This window comes from Anolis sagrei, chromosome 1 (genome assembly GCF_037176765.1).
Source record: "Anolis sagrei isolate rAnoSag1 chromosome 1, rAnoSag1.mat, whole genome shotgun sequence".
NCBI classification, from domain to species: Eukaryota; Metazoa; Chordata; class Lepidosauria; order Squamata; family Dactyloidae; genus Anolis; species Anolis sagrei.
The window spans coordinates 51,259,916-51,282,244 of record NC_090021.1 but is presented as its reverse complement, the minus strand read 5'-3'; the positions used below and the strand labels follow the sequence as shown (position 1 = coordinate 51,282,244).

Here is a 22,329-nt window from a genome sequence, read left to right as displayed (position 1 = left end):
AACCAGATGCTTTTGGATGCCCACAAGCAGGGAAAATGATAGCAACCACCCACCCACCCTAGCTCATGTTCTCCAGAAGCTGGCATACAGAATGATATTGTTTTTGATACCCAAAGTAAAATATAGATATTGTGATTTGAGGCTATTGGTAGTCATACCTAGCATGAATTTATCCAACCCCCTTTTTAAAGCCATCCAATGTAATTCAGCAGAGAAGTGATCAGGAGCCTTTTACGTTGTGCCCCATAAGGGCCACTCACATCCTACTTGGTGATAAAATCACTCTGATCTGCTGATTTGAATGCTGTAGTTGACATAGTTTGAGTAGATGTAACCATGTCCCCCTACTTTTCCAGTTATTGAAAACATTTCAATTTATGTAGTCTGAATATATGGAAAGGATTCTTTGGGAGATGAGAGCAATTATTTGCAAACTGGACCCACACCCTCCTGGTTATTGAAAGACACCCAAAGTAGACTGAGGGATTTTATAAACAGGACTAGTGAATGCCTAAGGCAGTTTTCCAGTCTGATTCTCTAGAAAGAAATGCTGAGCCATTTGGAGATCTCTAACATTCCACCAAGTTGCAATTGAGGCACAGTCAATGCTAAACTGACTAAAAACTATAATCCAAAACGGAACTCCTTAAAAGTAATCATCACAGTAATTTCCCCCATTAAAATCATGTATTTGTTGTTGCTTTCTCTCACAGCTAATTTTGTAAAATGCTAAAGAGAGAGAGAGAGATTTAGGAAATTTCAGTTTCAAGTCCCCATGAAGCCACGAGGGTCACTTAGGCCAGACTCTCAGCCTTCTTTTCTCAAAGATAAACATCCCCAGCAATTTAATCCGCTCCTCAGAGGGCTTGCCTTCCAAATCCTTGATCATTTTGGTCACCGTTCTCTGGACATGATCTAGCCTGTCACTATCCTCTTAAATGTACTGTAGAACTGCTAATCCTTCAGTCTTAACAGCAACCTTTTTCCCCCCTGAAATAAAGTTTCTAGAATTTTGAGAGCTTTTGTTTTCTGAGCTAGTTAGCTTATACATGATATTGCCAGAGACAGTAAAGGCAGATATGGTCTTACACACACCACTGTCATAAACATCTCTCCTTCTAGTAAGTTATTCTGGCATAGTGTTTCTGGGACAACAAAATCTAGTCCCTGAACTCTTACCTGTATTTTGCCAAGCTGGATGTAGTCCTATGCATATATTCAAGTAACAGGCTCTTATGACAACATTAAATGTTGTAATCTTTGTATATTGTAAAATTTGTATGTGTATAGTGCATTTTCAACATATTTAAAGTATGATAACAGATCAAGTAGGCCAAAGGGGGGAAAAGAATTTCATTTTCAAATAATAAGGGATTAAGGATGTTTCAGGAGTAACTTTAAGTTAATGTCACAAAATTTTCCATAAAAACAAAAACTAGTTCCTCCTGTTTTAAAGATAACTCAACAACTCCCACACTATTATTGCCAATAGTTCAGGAATCTATGTCTATAAAACAGCCCTACCCTTCAGAAAATTCCTTTCTCTAAGAAAATGTAGACAGTTGATTTTATGTAACTTGTGAAGACTGCTAACCAGACAGTTCTCAACCAGTAGCATGAAAAGGTCTCTGTTCAGGGTCCAAAGGAGTTGCAGAATACTCAGACAACAGGCTTAGTGTTGGTACTCAATGAATATATGCGCAGAGAGCCTTCATTTAAAGACTGTTCTAATTTTCTCAAAGGAAAAGGAAGAGTCCTTTGTGAATCAGTAGAGCCTGAGAACCAATGAAGCTGTTATAGTTGTTTGTCCTTTTCATTAAATACTTGAAAACGTTAAAATATGTTTCATTATCCAAGGTTATCTTCTAACTAATAACATTAGGCATTATCTTCTGTACAAAATGCTAATGTGCCTTGTATGACAGGGCTATTCAAAGTGGTAATTCATGGAATAGTATGGTCTGAGACAAGTTTCTAGGAAAGAAAGAAACAGTTGTAGCCAATGGACAAAAATATGGCACCAGCCCCTAAGGCCCTAAAGGCATCAGATCCTGTCTGATCTTGGAAGCTAAGTAGGGTCAGGTCTGGTTTGGAGTCCACCAATGAATATCAGGTGATTCCGGTTGTATTTCAGAGAAAGTGGAAAAACCACCTCTATGAAATTCATATGATTGCCATGAGTTAACAGGCAACTTGAAGACACATAAATACCCTCTGAAGCATTGGAGGGAAACTCAGGCAGAAATAACCGAGGAAGCACTGTTGTATAAAATGGAACACAAGTTAACTATTCCTATTGGCTAGTCCTTTGCTTTGCTTGCCTGACTCCTGCTTTGGTAAGAAACTAATAATGGGGGGGGGGGGGGGGGGAGGAGAGAGGATGTCTCAGGCTGTAACTTTTCCACCATGCACTTCTCTAATCAATAGTCTTAATAGCTCAGGCTGGCTGTGAATATGTAAACTTTTAACAACATTCTGACTGCTTTAGAGAAAACACAACTGACTACAGCTACATCTGCAATCTCAATATACTGGGTTGGATCCAGAGATACAATGTTGTAAGAAATTGTGGTAGGTATGCTATCCCATGGAACTGTGATCAATGTAGAAGAGATTGGGTAAACAAGCGGACAAATGTCAGCGTGAAGAAGCAAATACCACCAGCATTGAAGCAATGGTCCTCCGCCATCAACTCCGCTGGACTGGCCACGTTGTCTGGATGCCTGACCACCTTCTCCTAAAGCAGTTGCTCTACTCCGAACTCAAGAACAGAAAACGAAATGTTGGTGGACAGGAAAAGAGATTTAAAGATGGGCTCAAAGCCAACCTTAAAAATTGTGGCATAGACATTGAGAACTGGGAAGCTCTGGCCCTTGAATGCTCCAGCTGCTGGTCACAGCACTGCTGTGACCAACAGTGCTGTAGAATTTGAAGAGGCACGAATGGAGGGCAAAAGAGAGAAATGTGCCAAGAGCAAGGCGCATCAAGCCAACTCTGACCGAGACCGCCTTCCACCTAGAAACCAATGCCATCACTGCGGGAGAAAATGCAGATCAAGAATAGGGCTCCACAATCACCTACGGACCCACTGCCAGTACACTGATCCTGGAAGATTATCCTACTCGGACAACGAGGGATTGCCTAAGTAAGTAAGTAAGTAAGATTGTGCAAGCAATACAATTCTGGATGCCATTTCACTTTTCCAATGCAAGGATTTCACAGCAAATCAGGATAAGTCCTTCTGCCTAAAGAGAGGGCACATCTAGATTCAGCCTAGTATTACAACCCTTTTTTGTGTTAGAAAGAGTAGAATGTTCTTCAGCCACTTAACCTCTCAGATGGTAATTAGGCTGAGGTCCAATTAGATGTCATCTTTTGAGTTCAAAACACAAGATATTTCCTAAATCAAGATAGTGATCACAAGCACAGCAATTCAGGGGAATAAAACAAAGGCTCCAAATATAGCCATAGGATCTGTTTTCTCCAACAGAGTAGAAAGTAGAGGGCAGAGAGGGAAAAAGAGTCCTCCTTCAACCTGGAATCCCAACCTATCATATCTGTTGTAAATAGTTATTATATGCATTAAGCCACCTAAATTTTTCAGGGATAAATCACAATCAACAGCAATTTTCTATTCCACAACCTATCAGCAACCTTATGTAATCAGTAAGCTTCTCAAATTGCACACTTCCCTTGAGCACATCAATCTTCTAAAAATAAAGAAAGACAAATGCCAAACAAAATACTTTGTTACAGGAGATAGTTTAACATTAACTCAAAGGCATGATCAAAGATATTCCATTTCATAAAAATTATGTACATTCAGATAATATCATGTCTCTTCTAACACAGAGGTTTCAAATCATAACATATAAACACACCACCTCTAATGGACAGCTATGACAAACAAGGAAAAATACAACGTGCTATACAGCAATGCAATAGGAATGATGCTTTGCTTGGTGATCAATTAAATGATTGGTTCAGACAGGAATAAATCAGAAAAAGCTAGTTTTGAGTTTAATTGTCGGAGTGGAATGTACTGTGGGTGGTGGTTGCCGGGCAGCTGCCTTTGCTTTGCTTGCCTGACTCGCTCGCACTGCAGTTTCCAGCCGTGTTTTCAGTTCAGGGGCTGCACCCATTACGGTCTTAAATGCGTGTGGATAGAGAGGCCCAATGCGTGTTAGGTCTTGGAGGGCAAACTCATGAAGTTCTTTGGACACCACAGGTGCAGACGGGAAGGCATTTTCATTCAGCAAATATGATATGAGAGTGGGAACAAGAAGAGCAAGCAAGTGAACTCCTAAAACAAAGAGCATAATGAAAATTAGATACTTTGAACTTGGACATGAATTCAGAATTGTATCTTAATTTATTTCCATTATATTTTTAAAAAATCAAAAGTTGCCAATCCATTTTCCCCTAATACTAATGCAAAAAGACTAATGGCAGAGAGTAGGAGAACTATTTTTAGGGCCTCCTCACAACTTCCCACTGTGCTCCGTTCCAGAACAGCCAAATACTCCCCAAGGTACTCTGTTACCATGGGGACAGGTATAGCATAAAACTGCACGAAGCAATATATAGCCACAAGAAGAATAGGTGCTTCAAAAAAACCCTACTATTTTCATCAGCTGAACAGAGGTAAGAGAATTAGCATAGCATATCACAAAGCATGGACCCTGTGGCAATGCAGATTTCTTTGCCACAGACAGATACCCTGTTGCAGAATCCCCAAGCGTTTTGAAGAATTTGTGTAGGTTCCTGTCTACACAGGCTGCCTTGCACTTAATAGAAATTTCTGTCTGTGTCAAATAAAAGGAATGTATACTTGTTTCATACATTCACATAAACAGGCAAGACATTAAAAGCATGGGAGATATGCACTGTGGGCTTTTCTCCTCTCTTTCCCCCTGTAATTCCTTTGCATCTCTCAAAAATTTTGCTCTAGGGGGTCCTTCAATCCAATGGAGAAGATTTGGAGGGCACATTTTGGATTGTAAAGCAGGGTGATGACCTCTTTCTGGTTTCACTGCTGAAAACAGTTCCACCAGCGGGAAGACTTAATTGCCTGCCATTTGCCTATTCTTACCAAAGTTCCGTGTCCATAAGAAATAAATGCAATAGGAAAATATTCTATAGAAACAGAATGAAACTGAAAGGGCACTATTGCTCTTGCATGATTACTGGTCCCAGATAATGACATTCCCAGGAAAACAAATTACTTACTGTTCTGTTCTTCTCCAAGTGCAACAAGGGTTTCAAGAACTTTAATTCCTTCCTGAACCGCTAGAAGTTCTGTTTTGTTGCTTGGGCGGTTCTTCTCTACACTCTTCAGTTTCTCAACCACCATCGGTGCCAGTGAATGGATATATGGAATTGCAAGGGCACGGTTGGTGTGTTGAAATACAGAAAGTAAAAGCTGGTAGCATTTGGCCTGAACCTAGAATCAGAATAAATATAGCGCTGCTGGGTCATTTTAGGATTTGCAGCAAATGGTGTTGCGCTATTGAGTAAATAACATTGAAATACTAATTATCCAAGAAGAAAAAGTGAGAAAGAGAATGGTGCCACTAACTATGAGGAATAACTATTGCTCAATAATGAACTTGAAAAGATCTTTCCTTATGTAATTATTTTCCCTCAAAAGACAGCTTGTGCTCAGAAATTCATTATTTATATTCACTCATTTGTTACCTAAAGTGGAGCTGGGGAAGACCCTGAAACATGAGTCACATTGGGTTGCTGTGAGTTTTCCAATCTGTATGGCCATGTTCCATAAGCATTATCTCCTGCCCACATCTATGGAAGGCATCTCCAAAGGTTGAAGGGTCTGTTGGAAACTAGGCGAGTGAGGTTTGTATATCTGTGGAATGCCCAGGGTGGGAGAAAGAACTCTTGTCTGCCAGAGGCAAGTGTGAATGTTGCAATTGGCCACCTTGATTAACATTTAATGGCCTTGCAGCTTCAACACCTGGCTGGTTGCTGCCTAGGGGAATCCTTTGTTGGGAGGTGTTAGCTGGCCCTGATTGATTCTTGTCTGGAATTCTCCTGTTTTTTAGTGTTGCTCTTTATTTACTGTCCTGATTTTAGAGTTTTTTTAAAATACTGGTAGCCAGATTTTGTTCATTTTCGCGGTTTCTTCCTTTCTGTTGAAATTGTCCACATGTTTGTGAATTTCAAGGCTTCTCTGGGTAGTCTGGCAAGCCTACATAGGGACCACCAAACGCAGTGCCCAAACACAAACCAGTGAACATGAACGGCACTGCAGAGACTATTTTAACCTCAGGTCAGCCATAGCAGAGCACCTGATGAACCAACCTGGACACAGCGTATTATTTGAGAACACAGAAATGCTTGACCACTCCAACAACTATCATGTCAGTTTACACAATTCAGTTTTGAAAACATCTCTCATGGTTGTTAGTGGGAAACATAAAACAAATAGTGATGCTGGGGGATAAAAGGGATGCTTATTCGAGGAGTTTAAACATGCAAGGAGGGTTACTTGTTCCCTTCTCAGCAGCAACCCATCTAAAATAACACACCCTACTCCAACTATCAGGAATTCACCTCTCCTTCTCTCTCCCTCTCTTTTTCCTTCTACTACACAAATAGCTGGCCCAGGATATATACATCTATATGGAGGTTGCTCATTCACAGCTTTGCCATAAGCCAAAGTAATGGCAAGTAATAAATGGTATAAAAGTCAATGCTAAGTACATTTGGAAAGCTCAGCATGAATAACAGGGTACTCTACAATAGCTTTTTTTTCAATTTCAAAAAGAAAAAAACACATTCTCCACTATGTGCACAATACCCACATGCTGTGTTCTTAATAACCTGATTCATACAAAGGGAATTCATAGAGAGGATCATGTTCTTATATATAAATCCTTTGGGGGATTATGGCTGATATGAACAACAGCATGTTACTCGCACAGCATCCAAAACATAGGGGAACAAGATTAAATGTGGATGTATACACTGTCATCTAAATATATCTAGCCAACAATGTTCTCCAGTGAAAAATATATTTTCTGTAGATGGCTGATGGACTGGTGCATGACAGATGCATGCACAAATGTGAAAAGCCAAGCCAAACAGTACTAAACATCAGTACTATTTATGTAGTTCTAACAACACAGAAGAAATAAGTGAGCTTTTTAGTAGGATGACATTTTACTTTTCCAATTTTCATACCACATTAGTTAGCAATGAACTAGAAACCAAAATAATTGCACATACTCTATAGCTCTACATAAATTAATTTGCATAAATGCAGTCAAAAGGTCAATCTATATGAAGCTTGAATGAGCCAATGGCAGCATTTCAAGAAATGCTGGTTAGGGCAAATAGGAATGACTTACCCAAGGATCAGGAGAATTCAGTGCAGCCTTGAATCTATTCATGCAGCCATTCTGTAATGACTGCACTCCAATTATTTCTGTGCTTGCAGACCAAAGGAATAGTGCAATAGCTGTGAGCATGCTTACTTCATCTAAAATAGGCTTTGAGGCCTCTGGGGAAAAATACACAGATGCACACAAGTGAGAACAGGACAAAAGGTTATGCTGAAAAAGGTAAGTAATAGGAAAGTGCAATTGAGCTTTTTCCAATTAGGAGGAAACTGGGAAATGCACAATATTTCTCCCTGAAAAGTTATGTAATGCTTTACAATACTTCCATGCTGATATTTCCGTGGCTAATAATAAAATACATACAGGTTGAGTATCCCTTATCTGAAATGTCAAAATCCATTTTTTTCCATGTTGGTGGATGAAATACTGACACCCTCACTTTCTGATGACTCAGACAAAATTACTGAAAATACTTCATATCAAATTACTTTCAGGCTTATGTGTGCATAGTGTATACAAAATAAAATAAGTTCATGTTCAGGCTTGGGTAACATCTCCAACATATTCCAGTATATATACATATTATAAATTTAAAAAAACAAACAAACCCTGAACTATGGAACATTTCTGATGCCAACCATTTGGAATAAGCGATGCTCAACTTGTAGTGTCGTGTTAGAAATATTAAAAATTAGCTGGGTATTTTTTATTACAAAAGTGTAAGTCAAGCACTGAAAGAGTTAGTAGGCCGAAGCCTGTTAGAGTCAGTGGGTCAAAGCTAATACCGTCCTGAGGAAAGTGAGTAGGCTGAAGCCTGTTAGAGTTAGTGGGCCAAAGCTAGTGTTGTCCTCAGGAGTGTGAGGTAAACCTTTGTGTGAGAGAAGCCTAGTGTGAGAAAGCTCCAGTGTGAAGGCTACTGTGTGTAAAGCTACTATCTATTTATTTATATGTGTTATGGAAACCTTATTTTTGTAAATAGTGCAACCATGTTATTTTACCACAAAGAAAAGCCTCCTATAGAAGAGATAACGTTGGTTTGTGTGTTTTTGTTCTTTTTATTACTTTAGGATTCTGGTGTTGAGTCATGTTGCTGCTGATAGGTTACTTTGTTGTACATTTATGAGGAGAGTCTTTTGTTAATAAGCCCACTTGCCCAACATGTAGCACTATGATGTAGCATGGAAGTGGTTGCAACTGAGATTCGTGCTTGATAATTTGCTGAAAGCGGCCTTAAAATTTACTGATCTATATGAAAACATTATTCTTTATTCATAAAACATATATTGATACTGGCTTTTGTCACTTTACTCTCCTCACCCTGGATTATAAAGACCTGAATTACACATCCACATAAATACTTTCCCCAGATATAGAAAAGGTACAAACTTTTAAGGCATCAAAGACAGCAGAGCAACAATGATTTTGATTCCTCAATATTTGCCTTTAATTCCTTACTCCTAATTCTACAGTGTATAGAATGAGAAATAGGTACATTAGCTTTGTTTCCCATAACAGAGCTATGAGTTTTAAAAACTATCTCAAAATGACTGAATGCAAATTACCTGGCTGAGAGTAGTCTAAGATTGAAGCCAGAGTGCTGCGAATAATATTTGTCCACTGTTTGTGAATTTCTTCATTCACAGCCATTGGAAGAGTAACAATGTTTTTCAGACCTTGGAGTGCAGCCGTGACTGGCAACGGAACCTGATTTCCTACTGTTTTTACAGCAGTATCTTTCAACACTTGTATGATCAGAAATAGGATGGTGGGCAATATAGTCATGCATCCTGAAAAAGAAAAAAGACCTTTCTTGCAGCTCACTGTAATAATAAAATGGTACCCAACAGGTATGACCCGCAATTTTGTGGGAGACAGCGCTCTTCATCAAGTAGCACTACTTTATTCTCATTTGCTGGGGAAATTTTTGTCATTCATGCCATAGTATCTGATAAAAGCCCAATTTCAAAACTATTTTAAGTACTAAAATGAAACAATTCCATTTATCACTTCAGGTGTGAATCCAATATTTTCCTGTACCAAAAAAAGATTTGTGATTGAATCCAATATTTTCTTGTACCAAAATAAAGGTTCATCGTTATATTTAAAATGTTTTCTCTTTATTTCCAAATCTACTACATTATACAAAACACCCAGGCAGTAGGAATAGATGAAAGAAGGAAGAACTTTGTGGATTCACAATGCTTAGAGACAGAGTAAGTGTTCCAATGGAAAATCAGATACAGAGTTAGGATTCCGGAGGATGGGGGTGGGAGAGGGAGTATTCTGAGGGGTTCTATGGCTGAAAAATGTGGGAATGGCTGACCTGCAGTACCTGACTTCATTGAGAGTCTTCCATCCAGTTACTAACCAAGGCTGACCCAGCTTGGCTTCCAAGATCAGACAGGATCTGGTGCCTTAAGGGCAGCGGTTCTCAAATGTTTTCAGCTGTGGAGCCCTTTTTCAAGGAAACGTTTTTCATGGAGCCCCAATAAATGTTTATATATTAGATAGTATATTATATATAATGTATATATATCAGGCATGGGCAAACATTTGGACACAGGGGCTGCATGGCATTTTAAAATTTGATAGATGGGCCAGGCCAGTGACAGAATTTGTGTGAACTAATTGGGAAAAAAATGAACAAATTCCTTTGCACAGTGCACATATCTCATCTGTAGACCAAAAAAGGGAAAGCGCAAACACTATAATATTTGAAATGAAGAACAAATTTAACCAACATAAACTTAACAGTATTTCAGTGGAATACCCCAGGGGCCATCCAGTCCAACCCCCTCTGCCATGCAGGAAAAGCACAAATCAAAGCACTCCCAACAGATGGGCATCGAGCCTTTGTAATAATAATAATGTTTTGGATAACATGGGAGTGCAGGAAAAAGGGTTTGGGCAACAAGCCGTCCTTCTGAGGCTTAACCCTCCCCGCAATGCCAAAGTGCTATATATCCATGAACCTCCATGGGGCCTGCAGCCTCCTTACTCTGCGCCTTTAAACCCCTCACTGCCTTCCCAAGGGTGCGTGCCTGTCTCCTGCCTGCCTCCCTTTCTGCCTGCCCCCTCCCCCCTCTTCCTTCCTCTCTCTCTCTCTTCCTTCCTTCCTTCCTTCCTTTCTGTCTGCCTTTTTCTCTCTCTTTCTTTCTGCTACTTTCACATGGTGAGGGGGCGCTTTTGACAGTGGGGGCTTCACTGGAGGGGGCTTCTGGCTGTACCTGTTTAGGGGGAGGGGGGAGGTAGGAAGTGCACAGATCCTCAATTTGCTTCACGGAGCCCCACGGCCTCTGAGCAGAGTTTGAGAACAACTGTTTTAGGGTATTTGGGTCTCTGTCCATTACATTCCAATGGCAGCCTTGTGTGTGGATTTGACACCAATTGGTACTTTGATTGCCACAATTCTTTAAATTCTGACCCTGAATTTTCTAAAAAATATATGCAGAATCCCCTAAAATGTTATGTCAAAAGGCGGTTCTCACATTTTTAGATGGTCAATGCTTATTTAAAGAGGAAGAAACTGCAGTAGTTTGAATTTGCAAGAACTACATGCAAATTTCAAATACAACCAAAGATGCAAACCTGTGACATTCCAAAGGATTCTGTAACTAGACAGATAAGAATGTCACTTGTGAGACAATGAGTTCTGGTGAGCCCCACTCCTCCCATTACATATTATGCAATTTTGTTATAGGTACATTCTTACAATGTACCTCTCCTGATTTACCAAAGCATAATAACATTAATTCAAATTTATGGCATTACCAGCTGGAGAACACAGAGTAGGCAGGTCAGACAGAATGGAAATAGTAGCAGCAACAAGGCGAGCGCTTTCCTCTGGGAGCTGGGTCCTGCTACAGAGATGACTTGGAGAATCTGACATTTTTGTGCTCAGGTGGGGCATGTGCCGCACTAGGATAAACATCAGCAGCTCCATGGCAGCAAATACAAGAGATTTGCCAGGCACAAGACCCCCACTTTCTCCTCCTTCACCAACTATAGTACTAGTTTCTTTTTCCTTTGCATCTTCCTCATCTAAAACAAAGGAGCATAAAAGCATGTATTAGAATACACCGGGGGAACGCATTACAGGCAAGATAGAAAGGTGAATATAACATTGCATAATGGGTAATAAAAGTGAAAATATGGGCACTTCTTATTTCAAAAACAGTATCAAGAATGAAAGTACAGGCTCTAAATGTACTTTCGCTTCCTTCTAACTGTACTTTTGCTTCTTGTGCCTTTTAGAAACTGGTGAATGCAGAATCAAAGATGTCATAAGCTAACTAACACACACAAGTATGAATCTCTTCCTTTCTGAAACTGTGGGAAATAGCATACAGTCAAAGATCATTAATGTGAATCATTACATATTAAAACTATTCAGCTGGGTTGTCTTTAGTACTTATATCCTCTTTGCAAATGAAAAAAATAAGCTAAGAGAGAGAAAAATTAAACATGGAAAATATAAGCCCCCCCCCCCCCGCCAAAAAAAAACCCACAGGTTTTTTTGAAAGGCTGAAACAAACACTTTTTCTAATAAAAGGAGAATAAATGTTTAAGATGTCTTGTTCTTATTATTCATGCAAGAAATAATCGTAATTCCATCAAAACCATTTTAATGAGTCAGCATACAGTATAGTATGACTGTTCTCATAAATAACCTACATGGTTGACTAGTTGATGGGTTACACGTCTAGAATAAAAAACAATCCACATATGAGCAGGAATCAGGATTACAGCGGCAAAAGTAATTTTCTTGTCTTTTTCTATAAGTCTTTTCCTTGTTCATATTTTGAATATTTTGCAAACTCTCCAGTGAAAGGCACAACTTACACACTGGGGCTATTATACTAATATGCTAAATTGAGAATTTTGCATGCCCTATTTTCATAAGGAAAGCATTATTCCAATGTATTTTATTACTATCTAATCCAAAAAAGGTGTTGCAGACATAACCAACATGCATATCTTACTCAGCGTGTTTCTTTTTTCTTGCAAATGGTCCTGAGCTGCTCTAATAATCTGCTGCACCACGCCTGTGACTAGGAGTTGGACTGAAGGAGGATTGCAAGTCAACAGGAGCCGATGAAGCACACTCAAAAGTTCAACACCAAGTAGCTATCATAAAGAAAGAATAATTTTTAACACTGAACGTATTAAAAAGTTATGATGCTTCAAAAATCAAAAATCAAATTTTCTGTTCATCCAATCAATATCTCATTCAATTTGCATCAAAAAGGCTATTCAGAGCATTCACTATTTGGAAGTATACAATTATGAAGGATACAATAAATAATCATCCATTTTCAACCCCCATATGCTTAACTTTTTCTACTAACTTATCTTCAACTTTCTTTTCTTTGTAAAAGTATTTTAATTTTTTTATTTTTCAAAACCCACTTTGCCAAGTTTTTGTCATCATATGATGTCTGACTTTAAAATACCCTTTAACCTTTTCCCAACCTCAGAGCCACAATGGATGGTATACCATGTTGGGTTGCAATTCCCATTATCCCCAACCCACATGGCATATCATCAAGTGATCAGAGTTGTTGGTCAGTAACATCTGGGACCCAAACTGTGCAAAAACTAAAGAGCACCAACCACTAAGTAAAAAAATAATAACTGGCCCTCTGTATCTATGGATTCTCCATTCATGGATTCAACGGTCATTTGAAGATAACCATAAGGCTGATGTGGACCTTAAGGAAAATGTGTTTGACATTCCTGAACTAGAGTATTCAAAGAACAAATTTGAAATTCAGCTCTTTCTTTAAAATCATGCATTAAATTGGGGAATTAAAGGTAGTATCCAACACTGGATTTCAACTGGCAGAATAGCAGCATTGGGAGAGGATATTGTCTGCTTCTTGTGGGGCCCTCTGTGTGGTTTCAAGAGCTCTAGGTGATGAAAAAGGAAAAATGCTGTGTAATACATTGCTGACACTACAAAATGGGCTTAGGGCAGTGGTTCTCAATTTGTGGGTCTCCAGGTGTTTTGGCCTACAACTCCCAAAATTCCCAGCCAGTTTACCAGCTGTTAGGGTTTCTAGGAGTTGAAGGGCAAAACATCTGGGGACCCACAGGTTGAGAACCACTGGCTTAGGGTGTTGTTGTTTCTGTTCCTTCAATCCGACACTGACATATGGGTCTTTTGCCCTTAGAAAAGCATTTACAGCCCTATGCTTCCAAATAATGCCATCAGGGTGGCTAAAGGGGAGATATAGAAGGATCCCTCATGCCCAACGACTTTGTATTTGTGAGTCAGGGAAAAGAAAAGATTTAATACATTATATGTTACATTGCCCTTTATATAATGGCCCTTATGGAAGCCATTATATAAAGTTACCTGTACCCAGCAGTTATCCATGACTTGTAAGCGAATTATTTCAAAAATATAACATTAAAGGTTGCCACATTTGCAGTCACAGCCCAAAAACTCTGAGTTAAATTAGTAAAGCCCACAACAGAGGCTAGAAATGGAAATGGAGATAGTTAGGGATAACACAAATCAGAAAATGTTATTGCTACTATGCCACTGCTACTGTCATTTTAAAGAGCCAGTATATAGAATAAGTTTTAATGTTTATATTGGTAAGTGCTTATTGTACTTTTAAATGGTATGTATTATTTGATGTCATGGCCTATGGCTGGTACAACAAACAATTCATTGATATTTACTGACGTATGGCAACCCTACCCTAAGGTTTTCGTGGCAAGATTATACATGCCTTGATCTAAGTCTTTGGGGTGTGATCAGGGGCTTTCTATGACTGCTCTCCAGGAGTTCTATAATGTTAAAACCATGGTAGCATGCTGGCTCTGTCCTTGTCCTTAGAATTAGGACATGACTATACCATTTCACAAACCTTTCCATTCCAAGAGGAACAATCAAAGGTTCCTTTAACATTCTACAATTAATCATCTACAGTTACAGCATTCAGTAACTATACCTGATCCTCTGCAATATGGGTTCTAGCACAAGTGGAATCGAGTAAAGTATGCAGTGCTTCTAAACAGGACATAACATGTTCAACAGGTTCTTCTGGTCGAGGAGAACAGAGAAACTGTATGCTAACACCTGAAAGACGAAGTATTTTAGATTGTTGGCAAATGCAAAATTCTCAGTAGCAAAGGATAAAAAAGCACAACTCTTGCAAATATCTGCACATATATAAAACATTGATCTTATTGCTGAATCTCATGTCTAAGACTGTGGATATCGGATCCAACAATTCACAATTCTCATAAAGCGAAACAAAAACATGACTGCTCTTGAAAACAGGAATATCTCTATTATTAGTACTATCACAATCTGAGAAGCCACTAATCAACAGTATTTCTCTCATACAATATACAGCAGTAGTTGTTCTGAATCAGCAGTGTACAATATTACCCAAAATCAAGTGCATTCTATCCTTGTTTATTTCTTGCAAAGGTTTGGTGGAAGGAGGTGTTCCAGGTGCTGGGTTTAACATGATTGATGTGGCACGATTCTGTGGATTAGATACTCCTGTAGGTGCATCTTCTGTAGTTTCCAAAGCATTAAATCCTGTGCTGTTTAACCAAAGCGCAACTGCATGGAGAATTGGAGCCCACGAATTTCGGTAATGAAGTCGAGCGGTATCAATTGTCTCTGGAGTGTAGAATGCTCCACCTATTAATGTGTGATGGTAAACAGAACAACGTCAATGGCAACTATATGTGACTTAGTATTTGGAATAATAATTACATTTTGATGATACCATATCAATCTAAGAATAAAGAATCTGACAAACCTTCCAAAAGAAAATGTACACTCAGAATTCTTCAGATGGTGGTCAGTTCTATCACTTACTTACTTACTTTACTTTACTTTTCACGGCATCTTCAGCCAGTTTATTTATTTATTTCTTAACTAAATTTATATGCCGCCCTTCTCACCTCAAAGGGGACTCAGAGCTGCTTACAAGATATCATTGTTTCAGACTTGTTCAAACAAACATATGCACCATTTGACCATTTGTTACAATCAAGGACTTGCAGATTAACAACACAACTGAAACGCATCTGAATTGTCAAAAATTATCAAAAATTGGGTCTGTGATAGCTCATTCACACAAGTAAGGTCATTATTTGACGCTGCAGATATCAAGCAATACCTAGATGTGAGGACAGCATCTAAGGTCAGAGGATTGTATTTACTTCACTGTTTACCTTTGAAAGAAGTTCTATTGAAGACAGTCAGTGCAGGCTTGTGCTAAATCTTTTGCAATTTTCCAGAATGAATAAATAACAGCAAAGTATATATATGAAGGCTATTGAACAGTACAGATGTAAAGATGGGCTTAAAGCCAACCTTAAAAACTGTGGCATAGACACTGAGAACTGAGAAGCCCTGGCCATTTAGTGCTATAACTAGAGGTCAGCTGTGACCAGCAGTGCTGCAGAATTCAAAGAGACACGAATGGAAGGCGAAAGGGAGAAACATGCCAAGAGGAAGGTGTTTCGAGTCAACCCTGATTGGGACTGCCTTTTGCCGGGAAACCGATGTCCTCACTGCAAGAAAACATGTGGATCAAGAATAGGGTTCCACCGCCAACTACATATCCACAACCAAGACACTACTCTCGGAGGACCATCATCCTCGGGCTACAAGGGATCGCTTAAGTGAGTGTACAGTAAACTCAGCTTTTCTACAGCAACATATGCATTTTTAGTAACATCTATACAGTAATTGTTCTTAACTGTGGATTCTCAGTGAATCTGAACTCAAGCAAGTAGAACTCTCAAGAAACTAGCAACCAAATTGAAGAAACAATACTTGAAATAAAAATGAAAATATATACACAATATTGTAAAATGTGTTACATTACATTAAGTTTGTCTTTATTTGTCACAATTTGCTTTTAATTACTGTATTTCAGTATGAGTATCAAGTCAATACAGAGTTTATAACATGGCACAGAATGGGGTGTAGTATTAGTTAGGCCTATTTTAATAGTAACTCTCAAGCAGCCAGAAACTACATTTACCAGAATCTACCAATCCCCATAGGTGCCGGTTAACAGAGAGTCTACTGTACTAAAAAACAACTTTTCCCTTTAAGGGACCTATCTGCATTACACATAGATATAAATAATAATTTTGGAGATAAAATGTATTTCTTACCATCTGGAGGAAGCTGACTGGCAAATTCTGCTGGTAAAGTCAAGAGAGCGTAGTCCTTAAGCGCAGCCAGCCAGAGGCGACTAAGAGTGGGAAGCTCTGGCTGCACCAGGGTAATTAAGCTGTCTGGTGGCAGCTCATCAACTGTGCCATAATCATCATCATCTTCATCGCCTCCATTCTTAACTCCTTTCTTTGGCTTAGTATCTGCTTCTTTTTTAATCTTCATAGCTACAACATACACCTTTACAAAAAGATTGATACGAAGTGTTGGTTGCATCCCTTCCCAACTATGCTTCATTACACTGGACACAGAGCTCTATTGATCTAGCAAGCTGCTATAAGAGCTTCAGTGGAAAAGTAAGCATTGGCAGCACAATATAGCCCCTCCTGTGTGTTCTGTTACTTTAAGGACTCTTCAGAATGAAATGAAAATAAATACCAAATTGAAAATAAACGTTTCAAAATTGTTACCACAGGCATGTGAGTACAAGAAATAATGGCTGCTGACAGAAAGTACTTTGCTGTACTGCATTTTATATAGCATTATTGATTTTTTGAAGATGGCAACAGTCCAGCTAACATGTTAGATTAATTTAGATATGTTATGTTCTGTACAATGAAATAATCAATAGAGAGAAAAAGTATTAACTACTCAGAGTATGTTCATATATTGCTTTCTTCAATCCACAGATAAGGTAGAAAAAAATGATATTATTCCTAATTGCTTACCTCGGCCCAAGCTTTCAGTACTGCTAGTTTTTCCATAGTAGTGGCGCTTTCTCTATAAAGTTGGCTGGAAGAACCCTTTCCAGTTTGTACTTTGTCCAGAGAAGAGACAAGCAGGTTGTGAACACGGCGGAGATCATTCAGGTCACTTACCACTCCACTTCCTATCCAGGTGCTACACACCTAAATATGAAATTTAATTATTCAAATTATTTCCCCATCTTTTAAGAAAATAATAATAGTAATAGTAATAATAATAATAGTAAAAGTAAAAGTAATAATAATAATAATAATAATAATAATAATAATAAACAACTTCATTTGTATACAGCCCAATCTCCCCAAAGGGACTCAGGGTGGTTTCCAACATATAAGGCAAATATTCAATTGCTGGAAAGAAAACCATACAGACAATTACATCAAAATAAACACATTCAACCATGTAAACACAACCTAATTTAACTTAATGCACAAAATAGCAATAACTAAAAGCATCATAAAATACCAAAATCCTGTTAAACACACAATTTTTTTTATTAAAACCTATTTTATTGTAGCTCTGTCAGTAGAGGTTCAACATACCAATGGCCAGAATTACAAAATGAACATGGCCAACTATAAAAGGGTTGGGCAAGGGATAGTGCAAACAGCGTCTCATAAGGCTGGTGAAGTGGATGAAGTGCAGGACAAAATGCTATTTGGCTATTTAGGGACTGGGCCTAGGGACTAATTATTCTCAAAAATTTGCTAGAACATCCAGGTTTTCAGATCCCTATGAAAGTAGGACAGTGTGGGGGTTTGCCTAATCTCCCTGGGGAGAGTGTTCCAAAGACGGGGGGTCACCACCGAGAAGGCCCTCTCCCTCACCAACTGTGCTTGGATGGTGATAGAAGAGAGAGGACAGCCTCCCTGGCTGATCTTAGAGCCTGTGCTGGTTCATGGGGGGGGGGGGGGGGAGATGCGATCCCGAAGCATCCTCTATTACAAGTTATATTAAATGACCAAAGTAAATTCCTTATATACTTTTAAAATACTCTCTATAAATAATATTTCATTATTGAGCTGGTAGATCCTGTCTGATCTTGGAAGCCAAGAAGGGTCAGCACTTGGTTGGAGAAGGAATAACAACAAATACCAGGTACTGTAAGCTCTTATTTCAAAGGGAAGAACTGGTTAAAAAACCAAACCCTTAAGTATTTCTTGCCTAAGAAAACCCTATGAAATGCATGGGACCACTATAAATCAACTGAAAACCAGAAGACATATATTATTATTTTTCCCCTTCACATCCATAACCTGTTACTTCTACAACCAGGTTGCAACAGTACATTTCTTTGTACCTGACAAGCTTTTGCTGTTATATCTGAAGGGGTATCCTGTGAGAAAGCTGGCCTTAAAGCAGCTCCAACCTACAAGAGGAAGAAGAAAACAGTGTGATGGAATAACTCCCCAAATCCCATCTAGTTTGCATTAATTAACAATTACAGCTATTATATCTACTGAGGTGATGTGGGTGTGTGAGAGAGAATGATGAACTGGACAACAAATTTTAGTCTACATTTTTAACTGGGGTAGAACATTTTTAAAAACAGACATACCTACAAAACAAGACAATTTTATTAAATAAATTTCATTCTGAAATTGCTATTATAATGAATACTGTTAGCACTAATACTTCTAATCAGTGCTGCTAACACTTTTAATCTCCAGAACCTCCCATATGTGACTAAGCTGATCGTAAAGAATAAATTAATTGCTTCGGTGTTTTTGGGGCAATTAAGAGACCAGCATTGGCTGGCAGAGCTCCACAATTAGTATTTAGACTCTGATTTGAGCTTTATCAGTTTGGGATAATTAAGTGGAGAAAACAACATATCTAAAATTCTATGGAGCAATTTCTGATCTGTCAGTAAGCTGTGAAAGTCCTCTTGGTATGCACTGAAGAGTATTAGTCATACATAACATCATGCCAAAATTCTTATAAACCCAAGGTTATGTTAATTGTTCCGGAATCGATTTTAAACTGTCACAGATGCAAACATTATCTTACATTAGCCTGATACTGCTCTAGAATCACATGGCCTGGGAACTCAGGTTCAGGAACAGCTGCAAATTTCTTGATGATGTCTTCAAGTGCTTGGAGGCCAGCCATTCGCAACTGGTTACTATGGTCCGTTGCAGCCATAAAAGCCATGCGAATAAGATCTGAGAGGTGAAGTACTAGAAGGTCATCTGAAAGACAAGCAAGAAAATCCATACTGTTACTTCAAAAGGCACCTGCAAGGGCAGGCCTGCCAACCTGCCAGTCATCAACAGAAGTGACATTTTTACACACACATATTATACAATCTCAGCAAAGCTAGTTGAAAGAAAAACCAAGTCCTAGCAGTGCTTTAAAAGCCACAATATGCCAGACTTTAGTTGAATTTAACATATCTCTAATTCAAGCTGCATTCAATGTTAAGTTGAATTTGCTTAATATTCTTGACAACAATTGAATCACAAATTAAAATGGGAATAAAATTTACATGGAATACAGTTCTGTTCATAACCACAAAAATCTAAACTGTGGTTAGCAAGCTTGAGAGTATCTACTGTTCACAACAAAACATCTGATCTCTCTGAGGGTTCAGTCATTGGCCCTTTTGGATTAAAGGAACAATTTAGTCATACTGTTTGGAAAACAAAAGCTTGATTCAGACTATAAAAACAGATGTAGTGCAAAGAGGAGACGCATAGAGAATGTCACCAGATTTCTGCAGTAATGGCTTTTATTCAGTGTTTGGAATGTTAGGTTTGATTTAGTTGGGTTTGAAAATGAAATCAATAACTTTAAATGACAGAATTTGGAAAAATGATCAGGAATAAACACTAATAATGAGTTTGTTTAATGCAGTAAGATATTGTTACTCAAATCCTTTGTCAAAATGTTTGCGTTGGATCAGGTCATGGGATTTACTGAAAAAGGCAAGATGTTGTCCCTATTGAATTTCAAGAAGCACATCTTGCTACTGGCTACTTCAAAACAGCTCATTTTGTCTATCTAAAACTACCTTTCTACAGCTTAGAATTTCCCACCACATGAATTACAGGCAGTCCCCAAGTTGCAAACAAGAAAGGGTCTATAGGTTCGTTCTTAAGTTGAATTTGTTTCTAAGTTGGAACAGGTCTACCTCTCATTGACTATGCATATGCAAATACAAGTATTCCATATACAGGTTAGAGAAACTCAACCTGAACAGCAAAATGTTCATTGTTGTTTTAATCCAAAGCCAAGGAAATTTCATTATTTGTAATCAAGAACTACATAGAAGACATGACAAGATGGCACATTTCTTTGAAAGGAAGAACCTTTTGACAGGGAATCCACAACTTTAGAAAATGAGGCAGAAATTCCTCTCAAAGCACTTGAAATAAATAAATCACCAGGAACAGATAGCATATCAAAATAACTGCTCAAGAATACAGAAATGGAATCCATCCAAATATAACACTCCCCCTTAAAAACCAATGAAATGGGGGGGAAACAGTCTAAGATTTGAAATATTATGTATTTTTATCATATATTTTTATATTTTAGGTACTGTTCCATTATCCAAATGAAGACCACAAGGGGGTGCTAGAGAGAGAAGGACAGTCCATTTTATGTTGGGTGGGGGGAGTTGAAAGAGGATAACAATTTCCCCCATTTTTTATGGTTATTCCCCCCCCCCTTCCCATTTCATAAACAACAGGAACATGGGTGGGGGAAATAATGGGAAAACAGGGGAAATGGTTTTACTCCTTCAACTCACTCTCAACCCCCATAAAATGGACTATCCCTCTTTCTCTACTGCCCTCTAGTGGCCTCCGGTTGGATAATGGAACATTACCATATATTACAATCCAAGAAATGAGATGCTGGAGATTGTTCTAATATTGGACGTGCAAGAAAAGAGATGCCCCAAATTTTACAGCAAAGGCTTTGACCATATAAGGAGTAAGAAGTTTCAGGTGTCCAAGCTGGTTTTAGAAAAGGAAAAGACATTAGAGATCATATTGCAATGGAGCATAAGAAAGAATTTCAGAAGAAAATCAGTCTGCATATTATACATTATAGCAAAGACTCTGACTATGTGCATCATAGAACTGGTGACACATTATGACAATAGTGGTGATGAGGACTATGGAGAAGGCGTAGATAGAAGAGGAAGAGAGAAAGGAAAAGAAGAGGAAGCAGCACTACCAACAAAAAGCATCAGGAACTTACTTTTAGGGTTTCTCAGTTTTGCTGAACGGGCCAGAGCCAGATCAAAGTGGACTTTGTTTGCATTTTCACAGAGCATGATGATTCGACAGAGGCAATCAGCAGCAAATACTCGAGTAGCCCACCGAGGAGCCACTGAAGGCTTGGATTTATCTTCTTCGCCCAATGTTGTAAACATTGTATCGTCATCCATTTCATCCTTCTTTTCTGCATCTTCATCTTTTTCACCTCCCAATGAAGCCGTTGCGGTCATGTCTACAAATAATACAGAATTTATTCCTTCATTTATAATGTTTTCACCAGAAAAACAATGGGGTTATGCAGTGAGAGCTACTTGGACAAATGAACATTAAAGTAATTAAAATAAAACAGATTCTGTTACAACACAAACACAGTAACTTGCCAATATTTTGCAGCAAATCCACAAATGCATTCAAAAAAAGGAATGTGACAAATTTGTTGGAATATTTTAAAAATCATGCTTATAAGCTGAAGAAGCATTTTCCCATTTGATTGCACACATGTATTTACTCAGCTCTAGGGAAACATGATATGAAATGCCCGTACCTACCTTCTTCTTAAAATGTACATGATAATGCTTGGATAGCAAACAAAATACCAGCTGGTTCTTTCAAAATGTCACCATACATATGCACAAAAGAAGAAGAAATATTTGTGTATGACACAAACAGTGACATTATTTTTCATTTGCAACAGGAAAAGAAATAACTGGCAGGAATCTAATGCAATTCCATAGAACTGTTTTACAGAAAGTACAAAAAAACGAAGAAGTCAAAAGCTCAATTCACTCCAGGGAGAAAGTAATACAGAAGAAAT

At 38.4% G+C, this 22,329-nt stretch overlaps 1 protein-coding gene across 2 annotated transcripts in view; it reads right to left on the bottom strand.

The window, feature by feature from the left end:
• Nucleotides 1–3,745: 3,745 nt before the first annotated feature.
• The window catches only part of HEATR5B (HEAT repeat containing 5B), a 51,578-nt gene continuing 32,994 nt past the window's right edge, over nucleotides 3,746–22,329 (bottom strand). For both annotated transcript variants that reach the window (XM_060753978.2, XM_067464479.1), the window contains exons 24-36: nucleotides 21,496–21,747; nucleotides 19,297–19,478; nucleotides 18,587–18,655; nucleotides 17,250–17,429; nucleotides 16,521–16,761; nucleotides 14,767–15,027; nucleotides 14,324–14,451; nucleotides 12,344–12,488; nucleotides 11,133–11,402; nucleotides 8,924–9,148; nucleotides 7,371–7,522; nucleotides 5,230–5,443; nucleotides 3,746–4,303 (exon numbers count right to left, since the gene is read on the bottom strand). In XM_060753978.2, the coding sequence (XP_060609961.2) occupies nucleotides 3,999–4,303; nucleotides 5,230–5,443; nucleotides 7,371–7,522; nucleotides 8,924–9,148; nucleotides 11,133–11,402; nucleotides 12,344–12,488; nucleotides 14,324–14,451; nucleotides 14,767–15,027; nucleotides 16,521–16,761; nucleotides 17,250–17,429; nucleotides 18,587–18,655; nucleotides 19,297–19,478; nucleotides 21,496–21,747 (2,624 nt within the window). In that variant the 3' untranslated portion in view covers nucleotides 3,746–3,998. The remainder of the gene's footprint in view (nucleotides 4,304–5,229; nucleotides 5,444–7,370; nucleotides 7,523–8,923; nucleotides 9,149–11,132; nucleotides 11,403–12,343; nucleotides 12,489–14,323; nucleotides 14,452–14,766; nucleotides 15,028–16,520; nucleotides 16,762–17,249; nucleotides 17,430–18,586; nucleotides 18,656–19,296; nucleotides 19,479–21,495; nucleotides 21,748–22,329) is intronic.